Source organism: Selaginella moellendorffii, unplaced genomic scaffold (genome assembly GCF_000143415.4).
Source record: "Selaginella moellendorffii unplaced genomic scaffold, v1.0 SELMOscaffold_5, whole genome shotgun sequence".
NCBI classification, from domain to species: domain Eukaryota; kingdom Viridiplantae; phylum Streptophyta; class Lycopodiopsida; order Selaginellales; family Selaginellaceae; genus Selaginella; species Selaginella moellendorffii.
In genome coordinates this window covers 1612589-1630560 of record NW_003314266.1, presented here as the reverse complement: position 1 = coordinate 1630560, position 17972 = coordinate 1612589, and the positions used below count along the sequence as shown (strand labels likewise).

The 17972-nt window shown below is 48.1% G+C and overlaps 5 protein-coding genes, 1 long non-coding RNA gene and 3 other non-coding genes across 12 annotated transcripts; 5 read left to right on the top strand and 4 right to left on the bottom strand.

Moving 5' to 3' along the window:
- Positions 1–4786: 4786 nt before the first annotated feature.
- LOC112344654 lies at positions 4787–5267 on the top strand. The gene is made up of 2 exons (XR_002991794.1): positions 4787–5001; positions 5066–5267. It is a non-coding gene; the product is annotated as an uncharacterized LOC112344654 (long non-coding RNA).
- Positions 5268–5279: 12 nt separating this feature from the next.
- Positions 5280–5353, bottom strand: TRNAV-AAC. Its single transcript has one exon. It is a non-coding gene; the product is annotated as a tRNA-Val (tRNA).
- Positions 5354–5830: 477 nt separating this feature from the next.
- Positions 5831–5904, bottom strand: TRNAV-AAC. Its single transcript has one exon. It is a non-coding gene; the product is annotated as a tRNA-Val (tRNA).
- Positions 5905–6318: 414 nt separating this feature from the next.
- TRNAV-AAC lies at positions 6319–6392 on the bottom strand. Its single transcript has one exon. It is a non-coding gene; the product is annotated as a tRNA-Val (tRNA).
- An 881-nt stretch (positions 6393–7273) lies between these two features.
- On the top strand, positions 7274–7864 carry LOC112344704. Its single transcript, XM_024670013.1, has one exon. It carries the CDS (start codon positions 7274–7276, stop codon positions 7862–7864), a length of 591 nt encoding a protein of 196 aa, XP_024525781.1.
- Positions 7865–7991: 127 nt separating this feature from the next.
- Positions 7992–9142, bottom strand: LOC9659959 (UPF0678 fatty acid-binding protein-like protein At1g79260). The gene is made up of 4 exons (XM_002964778.2): positions 8959–9142; positions 8452–8592; positions 8304–8372; positions 7992–8243 (listed from the first exon to the last, which is right to left on the bottom strand). Exons 1-4 carry the CDS (start codon positions 9115–9117, stop codon positions 8112–8114), a joined length of 501 nt encoding a protein of 166 aa, XP_002964824.1. The 5' UTR covers positions 9118–9142; the 3' UTR covers positions 7992–8111.
- A 77-nt stretch (positions 9143–9219) lies between these two features.
- Positions 9220–11484, top strand: LOC9659958 (DNA (cytosine-5)-methyltransferase DRM2). Its single transcript, XM_024670012.1, has 8 exons — positions 9220–9234; positions 9296–9502; positions 9692–9776; positions 9831–9895; positions 9942–10023; positions 10074–10296; positions 10545–11364; positions 11467–11484. The coding sequence occupies exons 1-8, from the start codon at positions 9220–9222 to the stop codon at positions 11482–11484; spliced, it is 1515 nt and encodes a 504-aa protein (XP_024525780.1).
- Positions 11379–14535, top strand: LOC9659957 (elongator complex protein 2). Of its 4 annotated transcripts, none has more exons than XM_024669755.1 (11): positions 11380–11403; positions 11467–11731; positions 11806–11884; positions 11958–12037; positions 12109–12253; positions 12315–12478; positions 12527–13159; positions 13217–13523; positions 13581–13789; positions 13840–14014; positions 14057–14535. In XM_024669755.1, the coding sequence occupies exons 2-11, from the start codon at positions 11600–11602 to the stop codon at positions 14515–14517; spliced, it is 2385 nt and encodes a 794-aa protein (XP_024525523.1). In that variant the 5' UTR covers positions 11380–11403; positions 11467–11599; the 3' UTR covers positions 14518–14535. The 4 variants fall into 4 exon arrangements, with proteins under 4 accessions (XP_024525521.1, XP_024525523.1, XP_024525522.1 ...); XM_024669756.1 differs by having other exon boundaries at positions 11381–11403; positions 14078–14535; XM_024669753.1 differs by having other exon boundaries at positions 11379–11403; positions 13217–13789.
- On the top strand, positions 14519–16015 carry LOC9658802 (GDP-mannose 3,5-epimerase 2). Its single transcript, XM_002965119.2, has 4 exons — positions 14519–15041; positions 15101–15194; positions 15259–15388; positions 15474–16015. Exons 1-4 carry the CDS (start codon positions 14644–14646, stop codon positions 15974–15976), a joined length of 1125 nt encoding a protein of 374 aa, XP_002965165.1. The 5' UTR covers positions 14519–14643; the 3' UTR covers positions 15977–16015.
- The last annotated feature ends 1957 nt before the right edge of the window (positions 16016–17972 follow it).

Here is a 17972-nt window from a genome sequence, read left to right as displayed (position 1 = left end):
ACAGCGACGGGCCGAAATTCGCGACGGGTCGGTACGTACGGCGGAGAATTGGCAAGCTGTCTCACACGTGCCGTTGGCCATGGCCTTTTTAACCGGCCCACAAATAGGGCAGACGTACGGCCGCCACACTTACCATAGAGACACACCTTCAGTAAAAATGCGGCAGCCTGATAGGCCACTGGCTGCTTCTTCGTTGCCTAACACCGCTGCTACTACTACGTCTTCCTCTAGCCGGCGCGGCGACAATGGCCAGGAGCTCCCCGAGGAAGGCCAAGGCGCTAGGGATTACCGCCATTCATCCGCGGCGGAGCCTTCTTCCTCCTCTCCAGCGCCGCAAGATTCATCCATATCGCGATGGTCTCGCGGTGAATCCTCTAGCGCGCCCCGACGGCTGAGCGCAGCGGCGATGGTGGAATCCGGCGGCGCGGCGGCGTTCCTTCCGGAATCTGTCGTCGAGGCCGTCGCCGTGGAGGCCGCGGCAGCGGCCGCGAGAGCGCATGGAGCGATGGCGGCGTCGCGCACCCTAGCGTGCATATTTCAGGTTTGTGGCTTTCCATTGCATGGATCCACATCCGCGATGCATCGATCGACGTCTTTGTGTGCTTGGCTGCCCGAAAGATTTCCTGCGCTGCTCGAAACATCGATCTTCTTGCACGGATTGCTTGTTCTTAGTGTCGATATTTCGATCGGGAAGATCTTTGCTCGCTTTTCTTCTCCTCGCGATTTTCTTTTATAAAGATCTCTTCGCTGATACAAGTTTCTTTCCGCCAGGTTTGCTCGGTCTGGAGATCTGTCTCACAGTCGGAACTGCTATGGGAGAACGCTTTCAACGTCGTCTGGCCAACGCAAGCCCGGCAGCCGGAGCGCTCCTGGCGGCGGGAATTCCAGCGAGCCCACGCGACCGCATCGAATTTCCGCCGAGGCCGTGCCCGTCACACGATCCTCGTCGAGGAGGAGACCGGCGGGAGGCACTACGAGCCACCACGCTCGCTGGCCATCTCCAATGACTACTTGGTCGGGGGCCACTTTGATGGAGCACTTCGCATCTTCGACCTCAAGACCAAAGCGTGCGTGTGGACGTTACGAGCCAACCAGGAGGAGGGTTTCGGTCCCTTGTCGCGAGCCATAGCGGGGATCTCACTGCAAGGGGACGACATCGTTTTTGGGTCAGTGGACGGGAACGTGTTTACTGCAAGTGCCAGCCGAGGGAACCGGGTGAGAGTTCATGTGGGGAGAGTGATCCAGGACGGGGCACTCATCAGTTTCGCCGCGAGCCAGCGATGGTGGATTGCTCTCTACGCTGGGAGCGTCGGGCACTGCTTCCGGTTGTGGGACGCTGCCACAAAGCAGGTGGTGTACAGGGGTGGCAACATGACTGACGATGATGCAATGCGGGGCTGGCATATGCTCGTGGAGCGAGCCGGGCGAGTTGGCCGCGTGAGGATAGTGAACGAAGAGCTGCTCGTCGCTGCCAACCGGCGGAGGATCAGAGTTCACGACTTGGGGACTCATGGGATGCCACTGATCGTGGAGAGGGATCAAGAGGCGGAAAACAATGCCGTGGAGGCCATGGACGTGAGAGGGAACAAGTTGCTGAGCGCGTCGTATGAGGGGCTTGCGCGGATACGGGAATTGCCGACGATGGTGGAAGTGTTGACGGTGCGGCATCCGGGGGTGCATGCGAATCCGAGGCTCCGGCCAGATGATCGGGATCAGATGCAGCAGCTATTTGGCACATTGAATTCTCGACAGCTGTTCCTATGCTTCTCCGGGGCTGTCAATGCGTGGGATTGTTCGTCGGGCGAGCATCTGTATTCATTGCGGGAGGAGACGGGGTACATGTACAACGACATGGTTGCTAGCGATTCGTGCCTGGCCGTGAGCTCGCGGGATACGGGACTTCACCTGTGGGACTTTTCTCCTGATCAGGGCGATTGAAACTCTCGCTTGATGCCCGTCCACTCTCCGGCGTGAGGTTGGTGTTTCTCGGTTGATTCTTTAAGAGTGATCTTGCTGCTGTTGTAACAGTTAGGTGCTGTGCGGAGTGAGAGGCCTCTCTTTGATTCTGAGGTCGGTGCCTGGCGGATTGACAGGCAGCAAACTGTTAGGAAGTGCGAATCAATGCAAGTTCCTTCGCTGAGATTTTTACAGTATATGTGATCCTCTTCGGTTCATAAAGCTGGCTTCCGCGCCTAGACACTGGCCAGTTGATATCTTGCTCCTTTTTCCTCACAGGATCATTTACAGAAGGCACGCATTGCGCACATCAACATCTGGTTCGTAATAGGAGGTACGTGGATCGAATGTGATATATTTGTCTTCGTATTTGTTTGTGTGAGAGAGACAGGGGAAAGAGGGTGGAGAACTAAAGAAGAAATACGGTTATGCATTGCTGTGATTGAGAAAGGCCGGGAGGTAATGTGAGAATTATGCCTTTGTAGTAACGAATTTACTCGCTTGTTTGTATATGCAGGTGTTTCTTTCTCGTGGTGTCAACCTCCTCCTGGTTTAATGAACGCTGCGCAAGAGAGGAAGTGCTGCACTGAACCGTCGTGGTACACCATACAGCATATACAGCTTGTGCAGCGGCGGGCGAGGCTTGTTGTCAAGCTATTATACAGCAAGTCATGATAAGCTCTGAAGGTACCTCACCTACCGTTGCCTCATTGCATATCATAAGCTTGCCAAGGCATCCCTCCTCTTGAAGCTTTAACTTTTCTTTTCTCTCCTTTCTATGTTTCAGCCTGACACGCTGGTTTCCTCTAACTCAACAAGTCCTGCCTTGACTCCGTTCGTCTTCTTGGGTCGCCTAGTCCGTAAGATCAATTAAGCTCCTTTCTCGGTCTCGAAACGAGCTCAGTCATTCAGGATTTCAAGAGATTTTTTTGTTTTGTTTGCTCTCTCTCCTCTTTTTTTTCTGGTGCCCTGGGAACGCTCACATGCGTTAATAATGCAAGGTATGCTTCTGGCTATGCGTCTCTTCGCTTCTCTGTCTGTTTTTCTCTCACTTTATCGTCTTTCTTGTTTGTCTTTTTCGCTGAGGACGCGACGCTGCTTGGTTCTGTGCAGTTTTCTCAAACAGGAGATTTCGAAGCAGCAGATACGTATGTGCCGCTAACACAAATGGAAATGTGGTGATGAGAATCAGAGCCAGCCAGCTGCATGTGAACGCGAAAAAGTGCTCTCTGAAAAGAGTTTCTGGTTTTTAACTTGGAGGAGACATATGCTACAGCTTGCAGCACTAGTAACAGGTCTGTGGCTGCTTTTTTCTTCCACTAAGCATCTCTTGTTAACGGAAGTAATGCCGGGAAAGCGAACAGGATGTGTTCTATGCCGTCTTGTCTCGCTGACCACATGTTGGGATTTAGCCATTCCTGCCCGACAGTTGGCTGGGAATTGTTTCAATTCCCACAGAGCGTATCCATAGTGTCTGCTGCTCATAGAGAAAGGTTGTTTTTCTTGGGCGTATACAGGTACATTTGTTATTACAGCTCTCTATCCAGGCAAAACAGAAGCGATTTGACAGGGCGAACGAAGGTGAGCGGTCCCATTCATATTTTCTAATTTTCTAATTTCATACGTAGTCATGAGTTCTTCATGTTCGAGTTAAGCTAAGTTGCTGCAGGATTGGAAAAATCTCGTGAGACAGAAAGACAGATCTGTCACCGATGTTCGTTCCAGCATGATGAGAGGCGCTTAGTTTATTCACTCGACACATGGAGATAATATGATAAGGAAGAAGCGTGCAGAGTTTTTCAATTTTTTTCCTCTGAAATCTAATTTGGAATCTAACACCGACTCTTCGATTACTGTAGGAGATTTTAGCAACAACAACCTGCATGAATGATTTCTCGTCAGCAGAGTGGTCAACACTGTGGAGTAGTAAAAGCGCAACTGCATCCATTCAAGCTAACACTAAAGTCAAGTAAGTACCTTACGAAACAGTAGAAGCAACTGCACTACTAACAGTAGGAAGGAGGAGCCAAGCAGCCATCTCCTTTTTAGTCCTTTCTTTGCATTGTCGCTGGAATGCGTCATTGCCAATGATGAGGCTACGGCTATAAAAATTCCTGGGACGATTTTGCAGATCCTTCCAACTACTCTGTGATGCATTAGCTGTGCTTCCTTCCAGCTTGAACGCTTTTATCCGATGTACGCTGCATCGCCACCACGTTATTTTATTATGCAAGCTTGTTGAGAGTAAGCAATCTTAGAGATTTTGTTTTGAGAGTTTTATCATCGGATTGCTTTCTTTAAGACAGCTCGGAGATGGGGCAGCAGCTGTTGCTTAGTACCGTGGTGGCCAAGCTGAGTCCATCGTCGCCATTGACTCTAAAATTTACCTCGAAATCGCTGGCACCAGGAACGAAGGAAATAGAGGTAAACAGCGTGAAAAGGTACGATGTTTTAACTTCAAGAGTTTGGCTACAGAACCTTGCTGCCATGCGCCAGTAGCGAGGAGTGAAAGCGCTACGGTCTTGTTCTCGGTACCTATCTGGTCAGGTGACTCATGGACGAGGAACGTCCGGAGACTTAAACCGAGAAGCTTTTCTTTGTACAGTACCTGAGCTTCCGCGAGTCCGGTGCTTTGTGCGATGACAACCTCGATTGAACCATCGGGTTGGGCCTCCAGTAGCCACCCTCGGCGTGCTTAGGCTCCCCGGACGGTGCCTGCTGGGCATGCCTTTTGCGTGTAGGCCATAACTTGATGCGGAACAGGGCCATGGTACGTTGAAATTCCTAGATTCCCCCGCCAAGCTGACCAAGGAATTCATGACAGAAATATTTGCGGGGCCGAGCAAACAACAGAAAGAGAGAGACATTACTGTAGAACCGAGCCACCCGGAGCCAGTCAAGTACTTCTTGACGAGGTGACGATTGAATCGAGTCGGACATCCCCCAAGGTCTGCTGTTTGCTTTCTTATATAAATCGATAACGTCAAACATGCTGTTTGCGATTCTGATGTGGATCGGATCTTCTCGCTGGTGCAGCAGTATGGGGTAAAATTGTTTCTCATTTTTTTCGTGGAAAAAAATGTACGTAGCGACGTTTTGTTTGATGTAGATGGAGCAAGGTGGCAGAAAAGATTCTAGCGGTGGGTTTGTAGCTCTGGCTAGAGGATACCCTTGATTCTGTGACGGCATTGCTGAGAAACCTGGGAGTTCGTTTAGCTGGAAGATCGTCTGGCGAGTTCTTCTGCATCTTTGGAATGATATATAATTTGAGCAAACCTGTACAAAACAGATATAATTTGTGGTTTGCAACATATAATTGTGACTGGCTTCATCCAGGTTTGAACTGGAGACCTTCAGTGTGTTAGACTGACGTGATGACCAACTACACCATGAAACCATTAACAAAAAGCCTGTCTAATAGAAGAATGAGCAAATTCTTCCCTAAATATCAAAGCTTGTCATGGAGAACGCAGTGCTCGTCAAGGTATGCAAACTTTATTTTTTAATGGATCGACTGAGGGAGTGACTGGTTTTTCTTTCCCTGCTGCTCATGAGGACCTGATCGAACCATATTCGCATTATAATGCCGTTAACGATTTCTGCTGTGCACATGGATCAATTTTCTCACTTCAGGGGTAAAATCGTTTGTCATCTTTTTCAATGTATGTAGCGAAATGTAAATGGGCTCTGGCGTCAAAGCCCTAGACGATAAGAAACCTGTGGATAGAAAGGCCAGGGCAACGCTGATATTTGACAAGGCAAACCGGTTTCTCAGGATTTAGCCAAGGAGGCAAAATAAGTTACTGATAGGTGACATGCTGCTATGGAGTTCTTAGATTTAATGAGAGAGAGAGAGATCCATTAGCTATATATTTGGCTTCATCCAGGTTTGAACTGGAGACCTTCAGTATGTTAGACTGACGTGATGACCAACTACACCATGAAACCATTAACAAAACTTCATCTTAAGCCAGGACCACAATATATTCTTCGATAAATAAGTTATCCAAGCACTGGAGGCTTCTCATGGAGAATGTTGGTGCTTATCAAGGTATGCAAACTTTTCTTTTGAACAGAGCGGAGTGATTTGTTTTATTCTCCTTGCTTATCATGGATCGAGCTCCAGATGTCCTGGAATACTGGTATGGACAGAACCAGGTTCTCCATTCTATTAGAGCTTTGGTTTCAAGATGTGCTTGTTGCCCCAGGAAGAACAACTATCAACTGCAAAGAACAACCATCGTCTTAACATCCATATGGTCTTTCGTTTAGCTGGAATTATCTTTATCTTTTGTTACCTGTCCATTTAATTATGAAGAATATCAAGACTTGACTAAAGGTTACTTGTGACAAAAATATATTTGGCTTCATCCAGGTTTGAACTGGAGACCTTCAGTGTGTTAGACTGACGTGATGACCAACTACACCATGAAACCATTAACAGAAACTTTGTCTTAAGTCAAGATTACACCTTGATAAGCACCACATTCTCCACAAGGAAGCTCCAAGTTAATTAGCTTATGCAAACTTTGCTTCTGAACAGATCGGAGTGATTTGTTTTTCTCTCTCTGCTTATTATGAATCAAGCAAAGGATGTAGCTCCAGATGTAGTGGAATACTAGTATGGACAGAGCCAATATGGATTTTTATAAGAGCTTTGGTACCGGGGAGAACAACTATCGACCTGCTAAGACCAACCATCATCTTGTCAAGAGCTCGGTGCAAGATCCATATAGGAGATCCAGTTGACGTAAATGTTGGCCATGTACTTAAGGATAACCTGGATAACCCTGATTCTGTGACGGTTGAGGTCTGAAGATCATCCATCTTTTGTCATGTTGTTGTACAAAGAGTTGCCACAAAATCAGGACCTGTTTGCAACATACACTCGTGACAAAATTAAATTTGGCTTCATCCAGCCTATTACACCATTAGAAGATGTTTTAATTTCAATTATGATTCATACGCACTGGTATGGAAACTTTGTTTGAAACTGCTTCTCAAAGGAACTGCCAGTCGTAGCTCCAGATATCCTGGAATACTGCTATGGACAGAACCAAAATGGATTGGTTCTCCATTCTATAGGTATAAGACCACAAATTTTATCCCCCATCCACCATATTCACAGGGTCGTACAAGCTCCGTCTCACGTCCATCAACCAACTCATATTACTATTGTTCAGAGATTTAATTTATAATGAAAATCGTGCACTTTCGTGTTGACAAAGTCACGTACCTTGTGCTCCAAGCAAGCTCAACTTAAAACTCGACTTGCAATCATCCTTCCTCATCTCTCGCAGCTCCAGCACTTAATTCAATGGCGGCAGCAAATCGATCCGCACCCTCGAGCTCGCGATCCATGCTCGCAGATCGATTCCAGGAGCGCCACGATCTGGAGCAGTACTTCTGGACCGAGGCCACGGTCAAGCGGTTGACGCAGGCGCTCGAGGGGATCAAAGAGGGCGAGATCTGCTGCCTCACGACTCCTTCGCTCGCGCACGCTTTCTACTTCCAGCACCAGCGGACCGAGCTGCTGCTCGACGTGGACACTCGCTTCCGCTACCTCCCAGGATTCCGCTACTTCGACTTGCGGATGCCGGCCTCCTTGGGGTCCGAGCGAGATCATCCGATGAGCGTAATCGTGTTTGACCCTCCATTCTTCTACATTCCTTTGGAGGTGCTGTTTGAGGCGGTGACGAGCATCACCAAGAACAGAGCGAATTGCAAGCTGGTGCTGGGATTCCTCAGGCGGGAAGAAGCGGCTTTGCTGCGTGTGTTTAAGTCGTTTGAGCTCAAGCCCACCAAGTTTGTGCTCGAGTATGCCACGGTCAAACCCAACAAGTGGAGAAACTACACGCTCTACTCTAACGTTGACCTTCCATGCATCAAGAGAATCACAAAACCTTGATCTTGTTGGAACCGTAGAAAGTGTCCATTTTTTCGCTGCTTGTGTATACTTCTCACTCGAAAGGCACAAAGAGAATGCGAGAAACTGTAAGAAACTTGACAGCAAAAGAATTCTAAATGCAAGTTAATAGCGAACAAGAATAGTTTTTGATGTTAGGACAGTGAAGACAAGACTCACAGCCATAGCCGGAATCTCGAGCTTTAGATACATTGCTGTGCTTCAAAGGTTTGTTCTCGAGGCTTTATCATCAGCTTACTTTCTTCAGGACCGCTCGAAGATGAGGCATAAGCTGTTGATTAGTACCCGAGGTGGCCATCTCTACCGTGTAGCTGAGCTCATCGTCTCCAGTGACTTGGAAGCGCCTCGAAATCGCTGTGACCTGAAACCAAGCACAGCGTGAGAAAGGAAAAACACGATTGCTAACTTGAAGAGTGAGAACCTTGCTGGCGTTTCCCACTAGCGAGGAGTGAAGCGTCACGGTCTTGTTCTCGGTATCGTACGTACCTATCTGTTCAGGAGAAATGGTTTTGCTTCATTAGCACGAACGTCCGGAGACTTGAAAACGAGAAATTCGCTCTGTACAGTACCTGGACTTCCGCAAGACCGGTGCTTTGTGCGATGACAACCTCGAGCGAGCCATCGGGCCTGGGCCTCCAGTAGCCACTCTCGGCGTGCATAGGCTCCCCGGACGATGCCTTCCATGTCTTTTGCGTGTAGGCCATCACTGGCTGGAAAACAAGTCCATCGTAGTACCGGATGAGCAAACAAATCATGGCAAAAAAAATTAAAAAAATGCAAAGAACAAACAAGAAGAAAACGCAAGCACTGACTCAAGGTTTGCAAAGAACTAACGAGAAGAAAACTCGAGAAATGTCAAAGTTTGCAAGGAACTAACGAAAAGAAAACTCAAGCAATGTCAAAGTTTGCAAGGAACTAACGAGAAGAAAACTCAAGCAATGTCAAAGTTTGCAAAGAACGAACGAGAAGGAATCGCAAGTTTGGACACTTTCTACGCAGCGAAAGGAATTGATCGAGCAAAAGAGAAGCTTTCTCCTCTAGAAGCAAGCCATTCCAAGGAAAAATCCCCAAAGTACCTTTCCAGTGTGCCAGAGGCGAATTTCCTCGCCATAGCCGAACGATTTGATGGTGGGAAAGCCGCCCTCTCCAGCTCCCCGCCAAGATCCCAGTAGAAAACCCAGCGGCGCCAGCGCTGGATGGATCGGCGGGAGAATATCGGTCCTCGCCCCCTCCATAGCTATTCGCGCTTTAAACCCTTGGGCTGGGCGGACCCCCATTGTTTTATATGCATTTTATTCAAATCAAACCATTGTTTTAGGGTTTAAGCGAGCGAGGGAATGGCGCGGCCGGAGGTTTGGATTCCTCCACCGTCTGTGCCGCTTCCTTACCCACATTCTTGCGCCATGCTTGCAGGCGATCGTCGAATACAGCTCCGATGATGACAGCGGCGATGGCGATCCTGCCCCGGCCGCTCGCGATCATGCCCCGCCCAGTGATCGCGCCCTGGCCTTCGCCACGATGGGCTTCACGGCGGAGCAAGCCTGTGCTGCAATGCGCGTCCACGGCGACGACGCTCCGGACGATGTGATCATCGACTACATTCTTGCGATGCAACACGATGTAAGTTTTTTCTTTCTTGTCTTCTTTTCGTTTGGTTTCTTCTTGGTTTCTTTGACACAGGGATGTTTGTGTAGGTTGCTCCTCCGGCAGTGGCATCCACATCTAGTGCTATCTCTGTAACTGGAGATTCAGAGGCACAGTTTTTTCTTTTCTTTCTTTGGTTTCTCATTGCTAACTTTTCTGAAGCAGGAACTAGACGATAGCACTGGAAATGATCTCCTCCGCAGCATGGGTTTTTCCACTCAAGACATCGCTGAAGCTATGAGCAGCTGCGGTGAGAACGATCTTTTCTTTTCTGGCTTCTGATTTGAGCAAGGATCTGGCGCAGGAAGTGGAGCGGCGATTCAAACGATCATTGCGTATATAATTGAGCATGGATCTGGCGCTCAGCCGGTAGAAATGTCAACTTTTTCTGGTGTTGAGAATTCTTTATCTGCAGGACGAGGATATGACTGCGTTAGATACATTGACGACACTCGGCTACAGCTACGAGCAGGCGTCACAAGCAATTGCATCGTGTGGTGAGCTTTTTCCGTTCGAAAAGAATGTCTATCAAGATTTACATTTTCAGGGGCGGAGGACATCGATGTTCTTGTCGATTTCCTCGCAGCTCGCGACTTCGACGCGTTCGAGGACGATCTGGAGGTAGCAGTTCCCCGGAGGAGAAAACGAGCGCGGGTGGAACATCACTCTCGTCCACTGAACGGTTTTGGCTCGCCGGACGAGACTCTGGAACGTCACTCTCGTCGACTGAAAGGTTTCGGCTTGCCGGCCGAGACTCCCATTCCCAGGAGGTAAGTATGTGCGTTCTTTTGAGCTTTACATCTGATATTTGTTGTGGATTTCTTAGTCTCACCTCTACTCAAGCAAGGAAACCGTACTTCTACTTCGAGAATGTGCGCACGATGCCGAATGGATCCTGGGATATCATTTCCAACTCGCTTTACGGTATCCAACCAGAGTTTGTGTGCGCGAGGTAGCTCCGTGTGTTTCATTTTTCCGAAAGCTACCATGCTTTCTTGCTTTCTTTTTTCCTTTGCAGCCATTTTTCAGTTTCTCGTAGAGCAAGAGGATACATCCACAACCTCCCGCTCGAGAACAGGCAGCTGATTCTCCCGATTCCACCAAAGACCATTCGAGAGTTCCTGCCAGCGACGGTGCAGTACACACCCGCCTGGGACACCCGGCAGCAGCTGAACTGCATCAACACCTGCGGGAACACAGCGTCCTTCTGCCGCAACGTCCAAAGGTTGATGGCCGCGGGCGAGCCGTCGGAGGAAGCAAAGAAGACCATCATGTCGCTCGTCAGGAGGTGGAACTTGGTGTGGACGGGGCCGGGGACGTGCTCGCCGCTGGAAGCACACGAGATCGAGCAAGCGCTTGGCTACGAGCGCGGACACACGCGAGGAGCGATCACGATCAACGAGCGCTTCAAGTCGCTCGGCAACACATTCCAAGTGGACGTAGTCGGCTTCCACCTCTCGGCGCTCCGTCCGCTCTTCCCCGACGGCATCCGGATGCTCTCGCTCTTCTCGGGCATCGGCGGCGCGGAGGTGGCGCTGCATCGAGCCGGGATCAAGCTAAAGTTCGTGGTGTGCGTGGAGTCCAACGTCGATAACAGGAGGATCTTGGAGAGGTGGTGGTCGACGTCGGGGCAGACTGGACAGCACCGGATCCTCGACGACGTCCAGGACTTGACGATGGCGGTGGTGGCTCGGCTCATGGAGGAGAGTGGTGGATTCGATCTCGTCATTGGCGGCTCTCCCTGCAACAATCTCACCGGGAACAACAGGTCGTCGAGGACGGGGTTGGGAGGCGAGCACTCGGTGCTGTTCTTCGAGTTCTCGAGGATTTTGAACCTGGTTAGATCGCTCACGCGGTGAAGGTCTCTTATTTTTCTTGTTGGTAAGGTGGTTTCTCTCTCGTTTTCTCTCTTGACGAATTTTTTCTTTCGTGCTTTGCAGGATAGGAACACTCACTGATCGGCTTCAAAGGCCAGTTTTGTAGCATACCAACTCGAGTTTATACAGCGAATTTTTTCGCGGGAAGCTTTTAAGTCGAATTTCTTGTTTGGTGATTTTCTAGGGTATAGGGCTTATGGCGATGGCGCGGGTGGAGGCCGTGTTCGTGAGCGCCGGCTGCAACAAAACGGTGAAAGCCGCGGCGTGGGGGCGCTGCGATCTCGTCGCATTTGCGACGCATTCCTCTGTCGGGATCTTCTCGCCAAAGGTCTGGTTTTTCTTCTGTTCTTTGTTTTACGATCACAGTGGTCGATTGAGAAAATCTTTGCTTCCGTTTTCCAGGCATCGCAGATACTTGTATCGCTTTCCGGTCACAAGAGCAGTGTCAACTGCGTGGAATGGCTCGACTATACAGGAACAGGCATGGCATAAAACTCTCTTCCTGGCTTTTTTAATCTCTTCTCTTCTCTTTCGTTGATGAATGTTCTTCTCAGATGCTGGTGAGTGCTTTATTTTATCCGGAAGCGCGGATGGGGTTGTGATCTTGTGGTCGTTTGTTCCATCACAGAAAAAGGTCTGCGACCGAATTTCTTTTTTGTTTTCTAGTTTCTCGTTCTCGACTGAGTTTGCATTGCGATGTTCTAGTGGAGGATTGGTTCGCAAGCAACAGTTTCAAAAGGAGGCTCAGTGACCTGCATTGCGAGTATGATGATTTCATCCACCGAGGCATTGTTTGCGACAAGCACATCTGATGGCGGAGTATGTGTATGGAGTGCCTCTTTACTTCCTGGTAGGCTCTTGTTTGCAATTTTCGTTTTTATTGCTGGCTAAAAGCTTTCTTTGTTTAACAGGAGACTGCAGCCTTTTGCTTGTTGACACTGTTGAAATGGTAGTATCTCGGCCAGTGGTGGCTGTGGCAATGGCTCGTTTACCAGGAATTTCCGATATCACTATACTAGCAGTCGGAAGTTTAGACAACACCATCAACATTTACGCCGGGAGTAAACTGGAAAAGGTTTGATGCTTTGCTTTGTCACCCTCTAATTTTCTTTTTTCTCTCCAGTTTACTCACGCTTGCAAACTTAAAGGACATCAAGACTGGATCCGTGGTCTGGACTTCTCCGGCATCGTGCATCAAGAGGATGGGGTGGAATCTCTCTTTCTGGCAAGCTCTTCGCAGGACAGGAACATCAGAATCTGGAAAATACGTTCGAGATCTCCTGGCGCTGCCTCGAGAGGTCCCAGTTTGAGAACTTACATCGAAGGTCCTGTTTTCCGGGCAGGTAAAGAAATCTGGCAAATCTCTCTCGAGTCGCTGCTCGTTGGCCATGAAGACTGGGTGTACTCCGTACGCTGGCAGCCTCTTCTGAAGAACAAAGTTCAGCCAATGTCGGTTCTGTCGTCGTCCATGGACAAGACGATGATGGTTTGGGGACCAGAAGCCAAGTCGGGGATTTGGATGAACGAAGTCACGGTTGGCGAGCTCGGACAGACGGCATTCGGCTTCTACGGTGGTGTCTGGAGTCCCGGTGGTGATGCCATCTTGGCTCACGGATTTAATGGCTCGTTCCATCTCTGGAAGGAAGTGTCGACTGGATGGATGCCGCAGCTCGTCCCGTCCGGGCATTTTGGTCCTGTTGTCGACGTTGCCTGGGCTTCGAACGGGCAGTTTCTGCTTACAGCGAGTCACGACCAGGTACTGCTTGTTCTTGCTAGAATTTATTCTCAGTGTGTATGGTTTGGTGGTTTGCAGACTACCCGGATGTTTACTTGCTGGAACAAAGACGCAGAGAACTCGACTTGGCACGAGGTTGCGAGGCCACAAGTCCACGGCCATGACATGAACTGTCTGGCGATTATCCGAGGGAAAGGAAACTATAGATACGTAAGTGGAGCCGACGAGAAGGTTGCGAGGGTGTTTGAGGCTCCCACCGCGTTTCTAGACACGCTCGATCTTCTCACAAGCTCGAGTGGCAACGAGGAGGCGAGGCAAGGCGTCCAAATCTTGGGAGCAAATATGTCCGCACTTGGCTTGTCTCAGAAACCAATATATACACAAGGTTTGAGACAAAAAGATGTTTTTTCTTTTGCACTACTAACTTCGTCCTCTCTTGCAGCCGACGCAAACCAGGATTCCCGCAGTAATGCGTTTGACAGTGAGTATGTGGCAAAGGCGGTTCCTAGTGTCCTCACAAAACCACCACTGGAGGAACAGCTCGTCCAAAACACGCTGTGGCCGGAGTCCCACAAGTTATATGGACACGGCAACGAGCTCTACTCGATGTGCTCGAGCCATGGTGGTGAAATTCTTGCCACTGCATGCAAGGTATGCGAGTTTTGTATCTCTTGTGAACTTATTCACACAAAGTTTCACAGGCCCAAACTCCAAGCGTAGCCGAGATATGGCTCTGGGAGACAAAGTCTTGGCGGCCGATCACGCAACTTTGCTCGCACTCGCTCACGGTAACGCAGATGGAGTTTTCGCACGACGACCGCTTCCTGCTCTCGGTGTCCAGGGACAGGCACTTGTCTTTGTTCCGGATTACAACAGGTACGTTAGTTTTTGTAAGCTTCGAGCCATTGTCAGCTCTAGGTACCATTTTCATTGTTCCAGCTTTCCAGCGCTTGCTGGTAAAACTCGAAGCCCACAAACGAATTGTGTGGACGTGCTCCTGGAGCCCGCACGACAACAGGTTTGCAACAGGCTCGCGGGACAAAAGCGTGAAAATCTGGTCGATAGTCGAACAAGGAGGAGACCAAGAACAAGAACAAGCCAAGGTGGAGCTGCTTTCGACACTGCCGAGTTTCGCAAGCAGCGTCACGGCTCTCGCATGGGGGTCCAAGTATTTACTCGCGGTTGGGATGGAATCCGGGATGATAGAGCTGTGGAGCGTCGTAGCGAAACAAGCTCCCAGCCTCGTCACCAGATTCGACTCGCAGCTTTGTCACGCGGCGGCTGTCAATCGGCTGTGCTGGAGTGAAGATCAAGAGCGCTCGAGACTCGCGTCCTGCGGTGCCGATCATGCAGTCAAGCTGTTCCAAGTTAACACTTAACAAAGTTTTTCTGAGAAAGGTGGCAAAAGGTTCCTTGGAAAAAGGTGGAAAGACCTTTTGGTTAGCCAAGTATAAATAGGGGCGGAACATTAGCCGTATCCTAAAGAAAAGAGAGAGAGAGCAGCGATGGAATCCTTTGGAGCTTATACAGTTGGGGCAGAGCTGGAGCGCAAAGCCTATTGGCCGGAATCTAAACTCCGGATTTGCATCACCGGTGCTGGAGGATTCATAGCATCGCACATTGCACGGCGGCTCAAGGCGGAGGGACACTACATAATCGCATCGGACTGGAAGAAGAACGAACACATGAGCGAGGATATGTTCTGCCATGAGTTCCATCTCGTGGATCTCCGCGTCATGGACAACTGCATGGTTGTGACGAGGGGCGCGGATCACGTCTTCAATCTCGCGGCCGACATGGGCGGGATGGGTTTCATCCAGTCGAATCACTCGGTCATCCTTTTCAACAATACCATGATCAGCTTCAACATGCTCGAGGCCTCCCGAATCAATGGAGTCAAAAGGTGTGGATTCTTCTTTTTGTTCCGAGAATTTGGAGCTCACTTTTCCTTTTGGCTTGCAGATTCTTTTACGCGTCGAGCGCATGCATTTATCCAGAGTTCAAACAGCTAGAAACGAACGTGAGCCTCAAAGAAGGCGATGCATGGCCGGCAGAGGTATGTGAAAGAAGAACCCTTTCTTTCTGATCTGAAAGTTCTAAAACTCTTGTTTTCCTTGCAGCCCCAAGATGCCTATGGGCTGGAGAAGCTGTGCACCGAAGAGCTGTGCAAGCACTACACCAAGGACTTTGGAATCGAGTGCCGGATTGGGCGCTTCCACAACATCTACGGGCCTTTTGGTACCTGGAAAGGTGAGCTTAGATTCTTGGAACTTCCTCTTTCTTCTCTTGCTCGAAGCTTAGAGTGTGATGGGTGACTGACAAATCGATCTCACAGGCGGACGAGAGAAGGCTCCAGCCGCGTTTTGTCGCAAGGCCTTGACTTCCACCGACAAATTCGAGATGTGGGGCGATGGTATGCAGACGCGATCCTTCACGTTCATCGACGAGTGCGTGGAGGGCGTCTTGCGACTCACCAAGTCCGACTTCCGGGAGCCGCTCAACATCGGCAGCGACGAGATGGTGAGCATGAACGAGATGGCGGAGATGATCCTGGGCTTTGAAAACAAGCAAATTCCAATCCAGCACATCCCCGGGCCGGAGGGAGTCCGCGGAAGGAACTCGGACAACAGTCTGATCAAGGAGAAGCTGGGCTGGGCTCCCTCGATGCGACTGAGAGATGGGCTGCGAATCACCTACATGTGGATCAAGGAGCAGCTTGAGAAGGAGATGGCGGAGGGATCACACGACTTGGCGGCAGCTTATAGCTCCTCCAAGGTTGTGGGAACTCAAGCTCCAGTCCAACTCGGCTCACTCAGGAAGGCCGATGGAAAGGAGTGATGAATTCCATATACAATAGTGTGACTTCAGTTTTTCTGTAATAAGTTTACAAAGAAACATAGAAAGTTGACTAAAATTTGACTGTTCACCAAATGTCCTAAGAAACCACCTCCAAATGAAATGCTAACTCGCCTTGGGGATAGTATGACCCGGTTCTCAATCTCATCTGTGAAGTTATATCTGCTTCTCCACAGAATCTAGAACGAGAGACAAAAATATCCAATTTTTTATCTGGAGAGAATAGATGCGCTTTACCTGAAGAGATCGTTGTTTCAATAGGATTTTATGACACTCGTACGCACCCTTTCCTCTCTTGAACGTCATGTAGAATTCTCCGCACATGCTTAAGTTGACGATCAAGGTGCCTGAGAGCTAAAAAACACTTGCGATCTTGAATAGGCATAGAAACAAGCAAGAACAAATGGGAGACAGTCGGGAAGGATGGAGAGAACCTGGAGATCGTCGAGGTGAGGCCGCAGGAAATGCCCCGATTCCCTGATATGCTCCAGTAAGTTCATCTCGTTCGGGAAGAACTCGGCTAGCTTCGCATTCGCTCCATGATCGGCTTATTCTCTCGTTAAGCTTTCCGCTGCTTAGCTTCCCACCTTGTAGCCTGCCAAGAAAGAAACGGGTATGATCGAAGTGAGTAAACGAAAAACGTACCAGCGCAGCGGCTCCAGGACGTTTGGCATCTCAAACTCTGGAGCTAAGATCATTTTCCTGTCCACAAATCTAGGACCATGGAAAAGAGCAAAAGAACAAACCTTTTTCCTAGAGCCATGACAAGGCCGTAAGACTTGCCAGCATCCGAATCCAAGCTTCTCTGAGATCAAGAAGAAAAAAATCGTCAAAAATCGTGGCTTACCTCGCAAGATATGGAAGTCTTCAACGAACTGGTATCCATCCATAATGGAGGTACGCGAAGAAGAAAGTGCCACGAACACCGACGAACAAGAAGCTTGCTCGTCGAGAGAAATGGTTTCTTCTCTTCCTAGTAAAAACTTCAAGAAAAAAAAGAAGAGAAAAAGACCACTTAAAGAAGAGACTTGCCTGTGATAGGTGTTTGCATTTGAGATGCATTTCTAGCGAGCTTGCAATCCAGATCGCAAATTTTTAAGTGTGGTAGCCACCTTGAGCTTATAAACAAAATGTGCCCTACCTTGAAATTTTTAAATTCAGTCTAATCCGAACACACTTAACAATTTCTTCACAAGCACAAGGCGAATAGAACAACCATTCTGGTCATAGAGGGAAAGGGGTAGCCTAACAAACTAGCAAAAAACATTTGTTCATGTAGCAATAGTTGGTAGTGTTTATGATTTATTAATTGAATTGATCAATTGGAAGTAGATTAATCTTATTATATATCAACTATGAGAATAAAATAAATATACTATTGAAAATTTATAAATTATAAACATGTTTATAAATTATAAATACAAGATTAATATAAATGAATAACAACTATTAGATGGTAAAATATCTTAGAATATCAAAGAATATTTTATTTTTATTCACTCCCCTAAGCAAATTAATATAATGTTGTATGAATATAAATCTAACAAAGAAATTATTTATTTTATTTTATACTTATTTTTTTAAAAATTGTTTAAATATATTTATTTGATCTTCTCCAGAAAGTTAATTTATATAAAAAGTATTGTAATGATATATTATACTTTAGTATCTATTATATAATTGTTATATTGCACCCAAGTAAATGAGTTGTATGTAAGGAAAATTTCTAAACACACATAAAACTACAAAGACAAACTTAAAACTTGCTATTTAATAATTCTCTAGACTATATAGAAACATTTGTTTTGCTTCGGAAAAACAATATTATATTATTTTAGTTGTTAAGGTAATTTTAAATAGTATTAATACAATGGCATTGATTATTTTCATGACTAACAAATATTATGAAATTGTTGCAGGGTTTGCTTGCTTGGGATCCACTTTCAAATTCACAGGATCCTTGTCTTCAATTTTATTA

Bases quoted from the DNA above. Each gene is read 5' to 3' on its own strand.
- LOC112344704 (XM_024670013.1), top strand. From the start codon at position 7,274: ATGGCGGCAGCAAATCGATCCGCACCCTCGAGCTCGCGATCCATGCTC.
- LOC9659957 (XM_024669753.1), top strand. From the start codon at position 11,600: ATGGCGATGGCGCGGGTGGAGGCCGTGTTCGTGAGCGCCGGCTGCAAC. The intron at 11,732-11,805 runs GTCTGGTTTTTC...TCCGTTTTCCAG, and splicing joins TCGGGATCTTCTCGCCAAAG to GCATCGCAGATACTTGTATC. The intron at 12,038-12,108 runs GTCTGCGACCGA...GCGATGTTCTAG, and splicing joins TTGTTCCATCACAGAAAAAG to TGGAGGATTGGTTCGCAAGC.
- LOC9659958 (XM_024670012.1), top strand. The intron at 9,896-9,941 runs GTAGAAATGTCA...CTTTATCTGCAG, and splicing joins ATGGATCTGGCGCTCAGCCG to GACGAGGATATGACTGCGTT. The intron at 10,297-10,544 runs GTAAGTATGTGC...TTTCCTTTGCAG, and splicing joins GAGACTCCCATTCCCAGGAG to CCATTTTTCAGTTTCTCGTA.
- LOC9658802 (XM_002965119.2), top strand. From the start codon at position 14,644: ATGGAATCCTTTGGAGCTTATACAGTTGGGGCAGAGCTGGAGCGCAAA. The intron at 15,042-15,100 runs GTGTGGATTCTT...TTTGGCTTGCAG, and splicing joins CGAATCAATGGAGTCAAAAG to ATTCTTTTACGCGTCGAGCG. The intron at 15,195-15,258 runs GTATGTGAAAGA...TTTTCCTTGCAG, and splicing joins GCGATGCATGGCCGGCAGAG to CCCCAAGATGCCTATGGGCT.
- LOC9659959 (XM_002964778.2), bottom strand. From the start codon at position 9,117: ATGGAGGGGGCGAGGACCGATATTCTCCCGCCGATCCATCCAGCGCTG. The intron at 8,593-8,958 runs GTACTTTGGGGA...CTTGTTTTCCAG, and splicing joins GCCTCTGGCACACTGGAAAG to CCAGTGATGGCCTACACGCA. The intron at 8,244-8,303 runs GTTCTCACTCTT...GCTTGGTTTCAG, and splicing joins TAGTGGGAAACGCCAGCAAG to GTCACAGCGATTTCGAGGCG.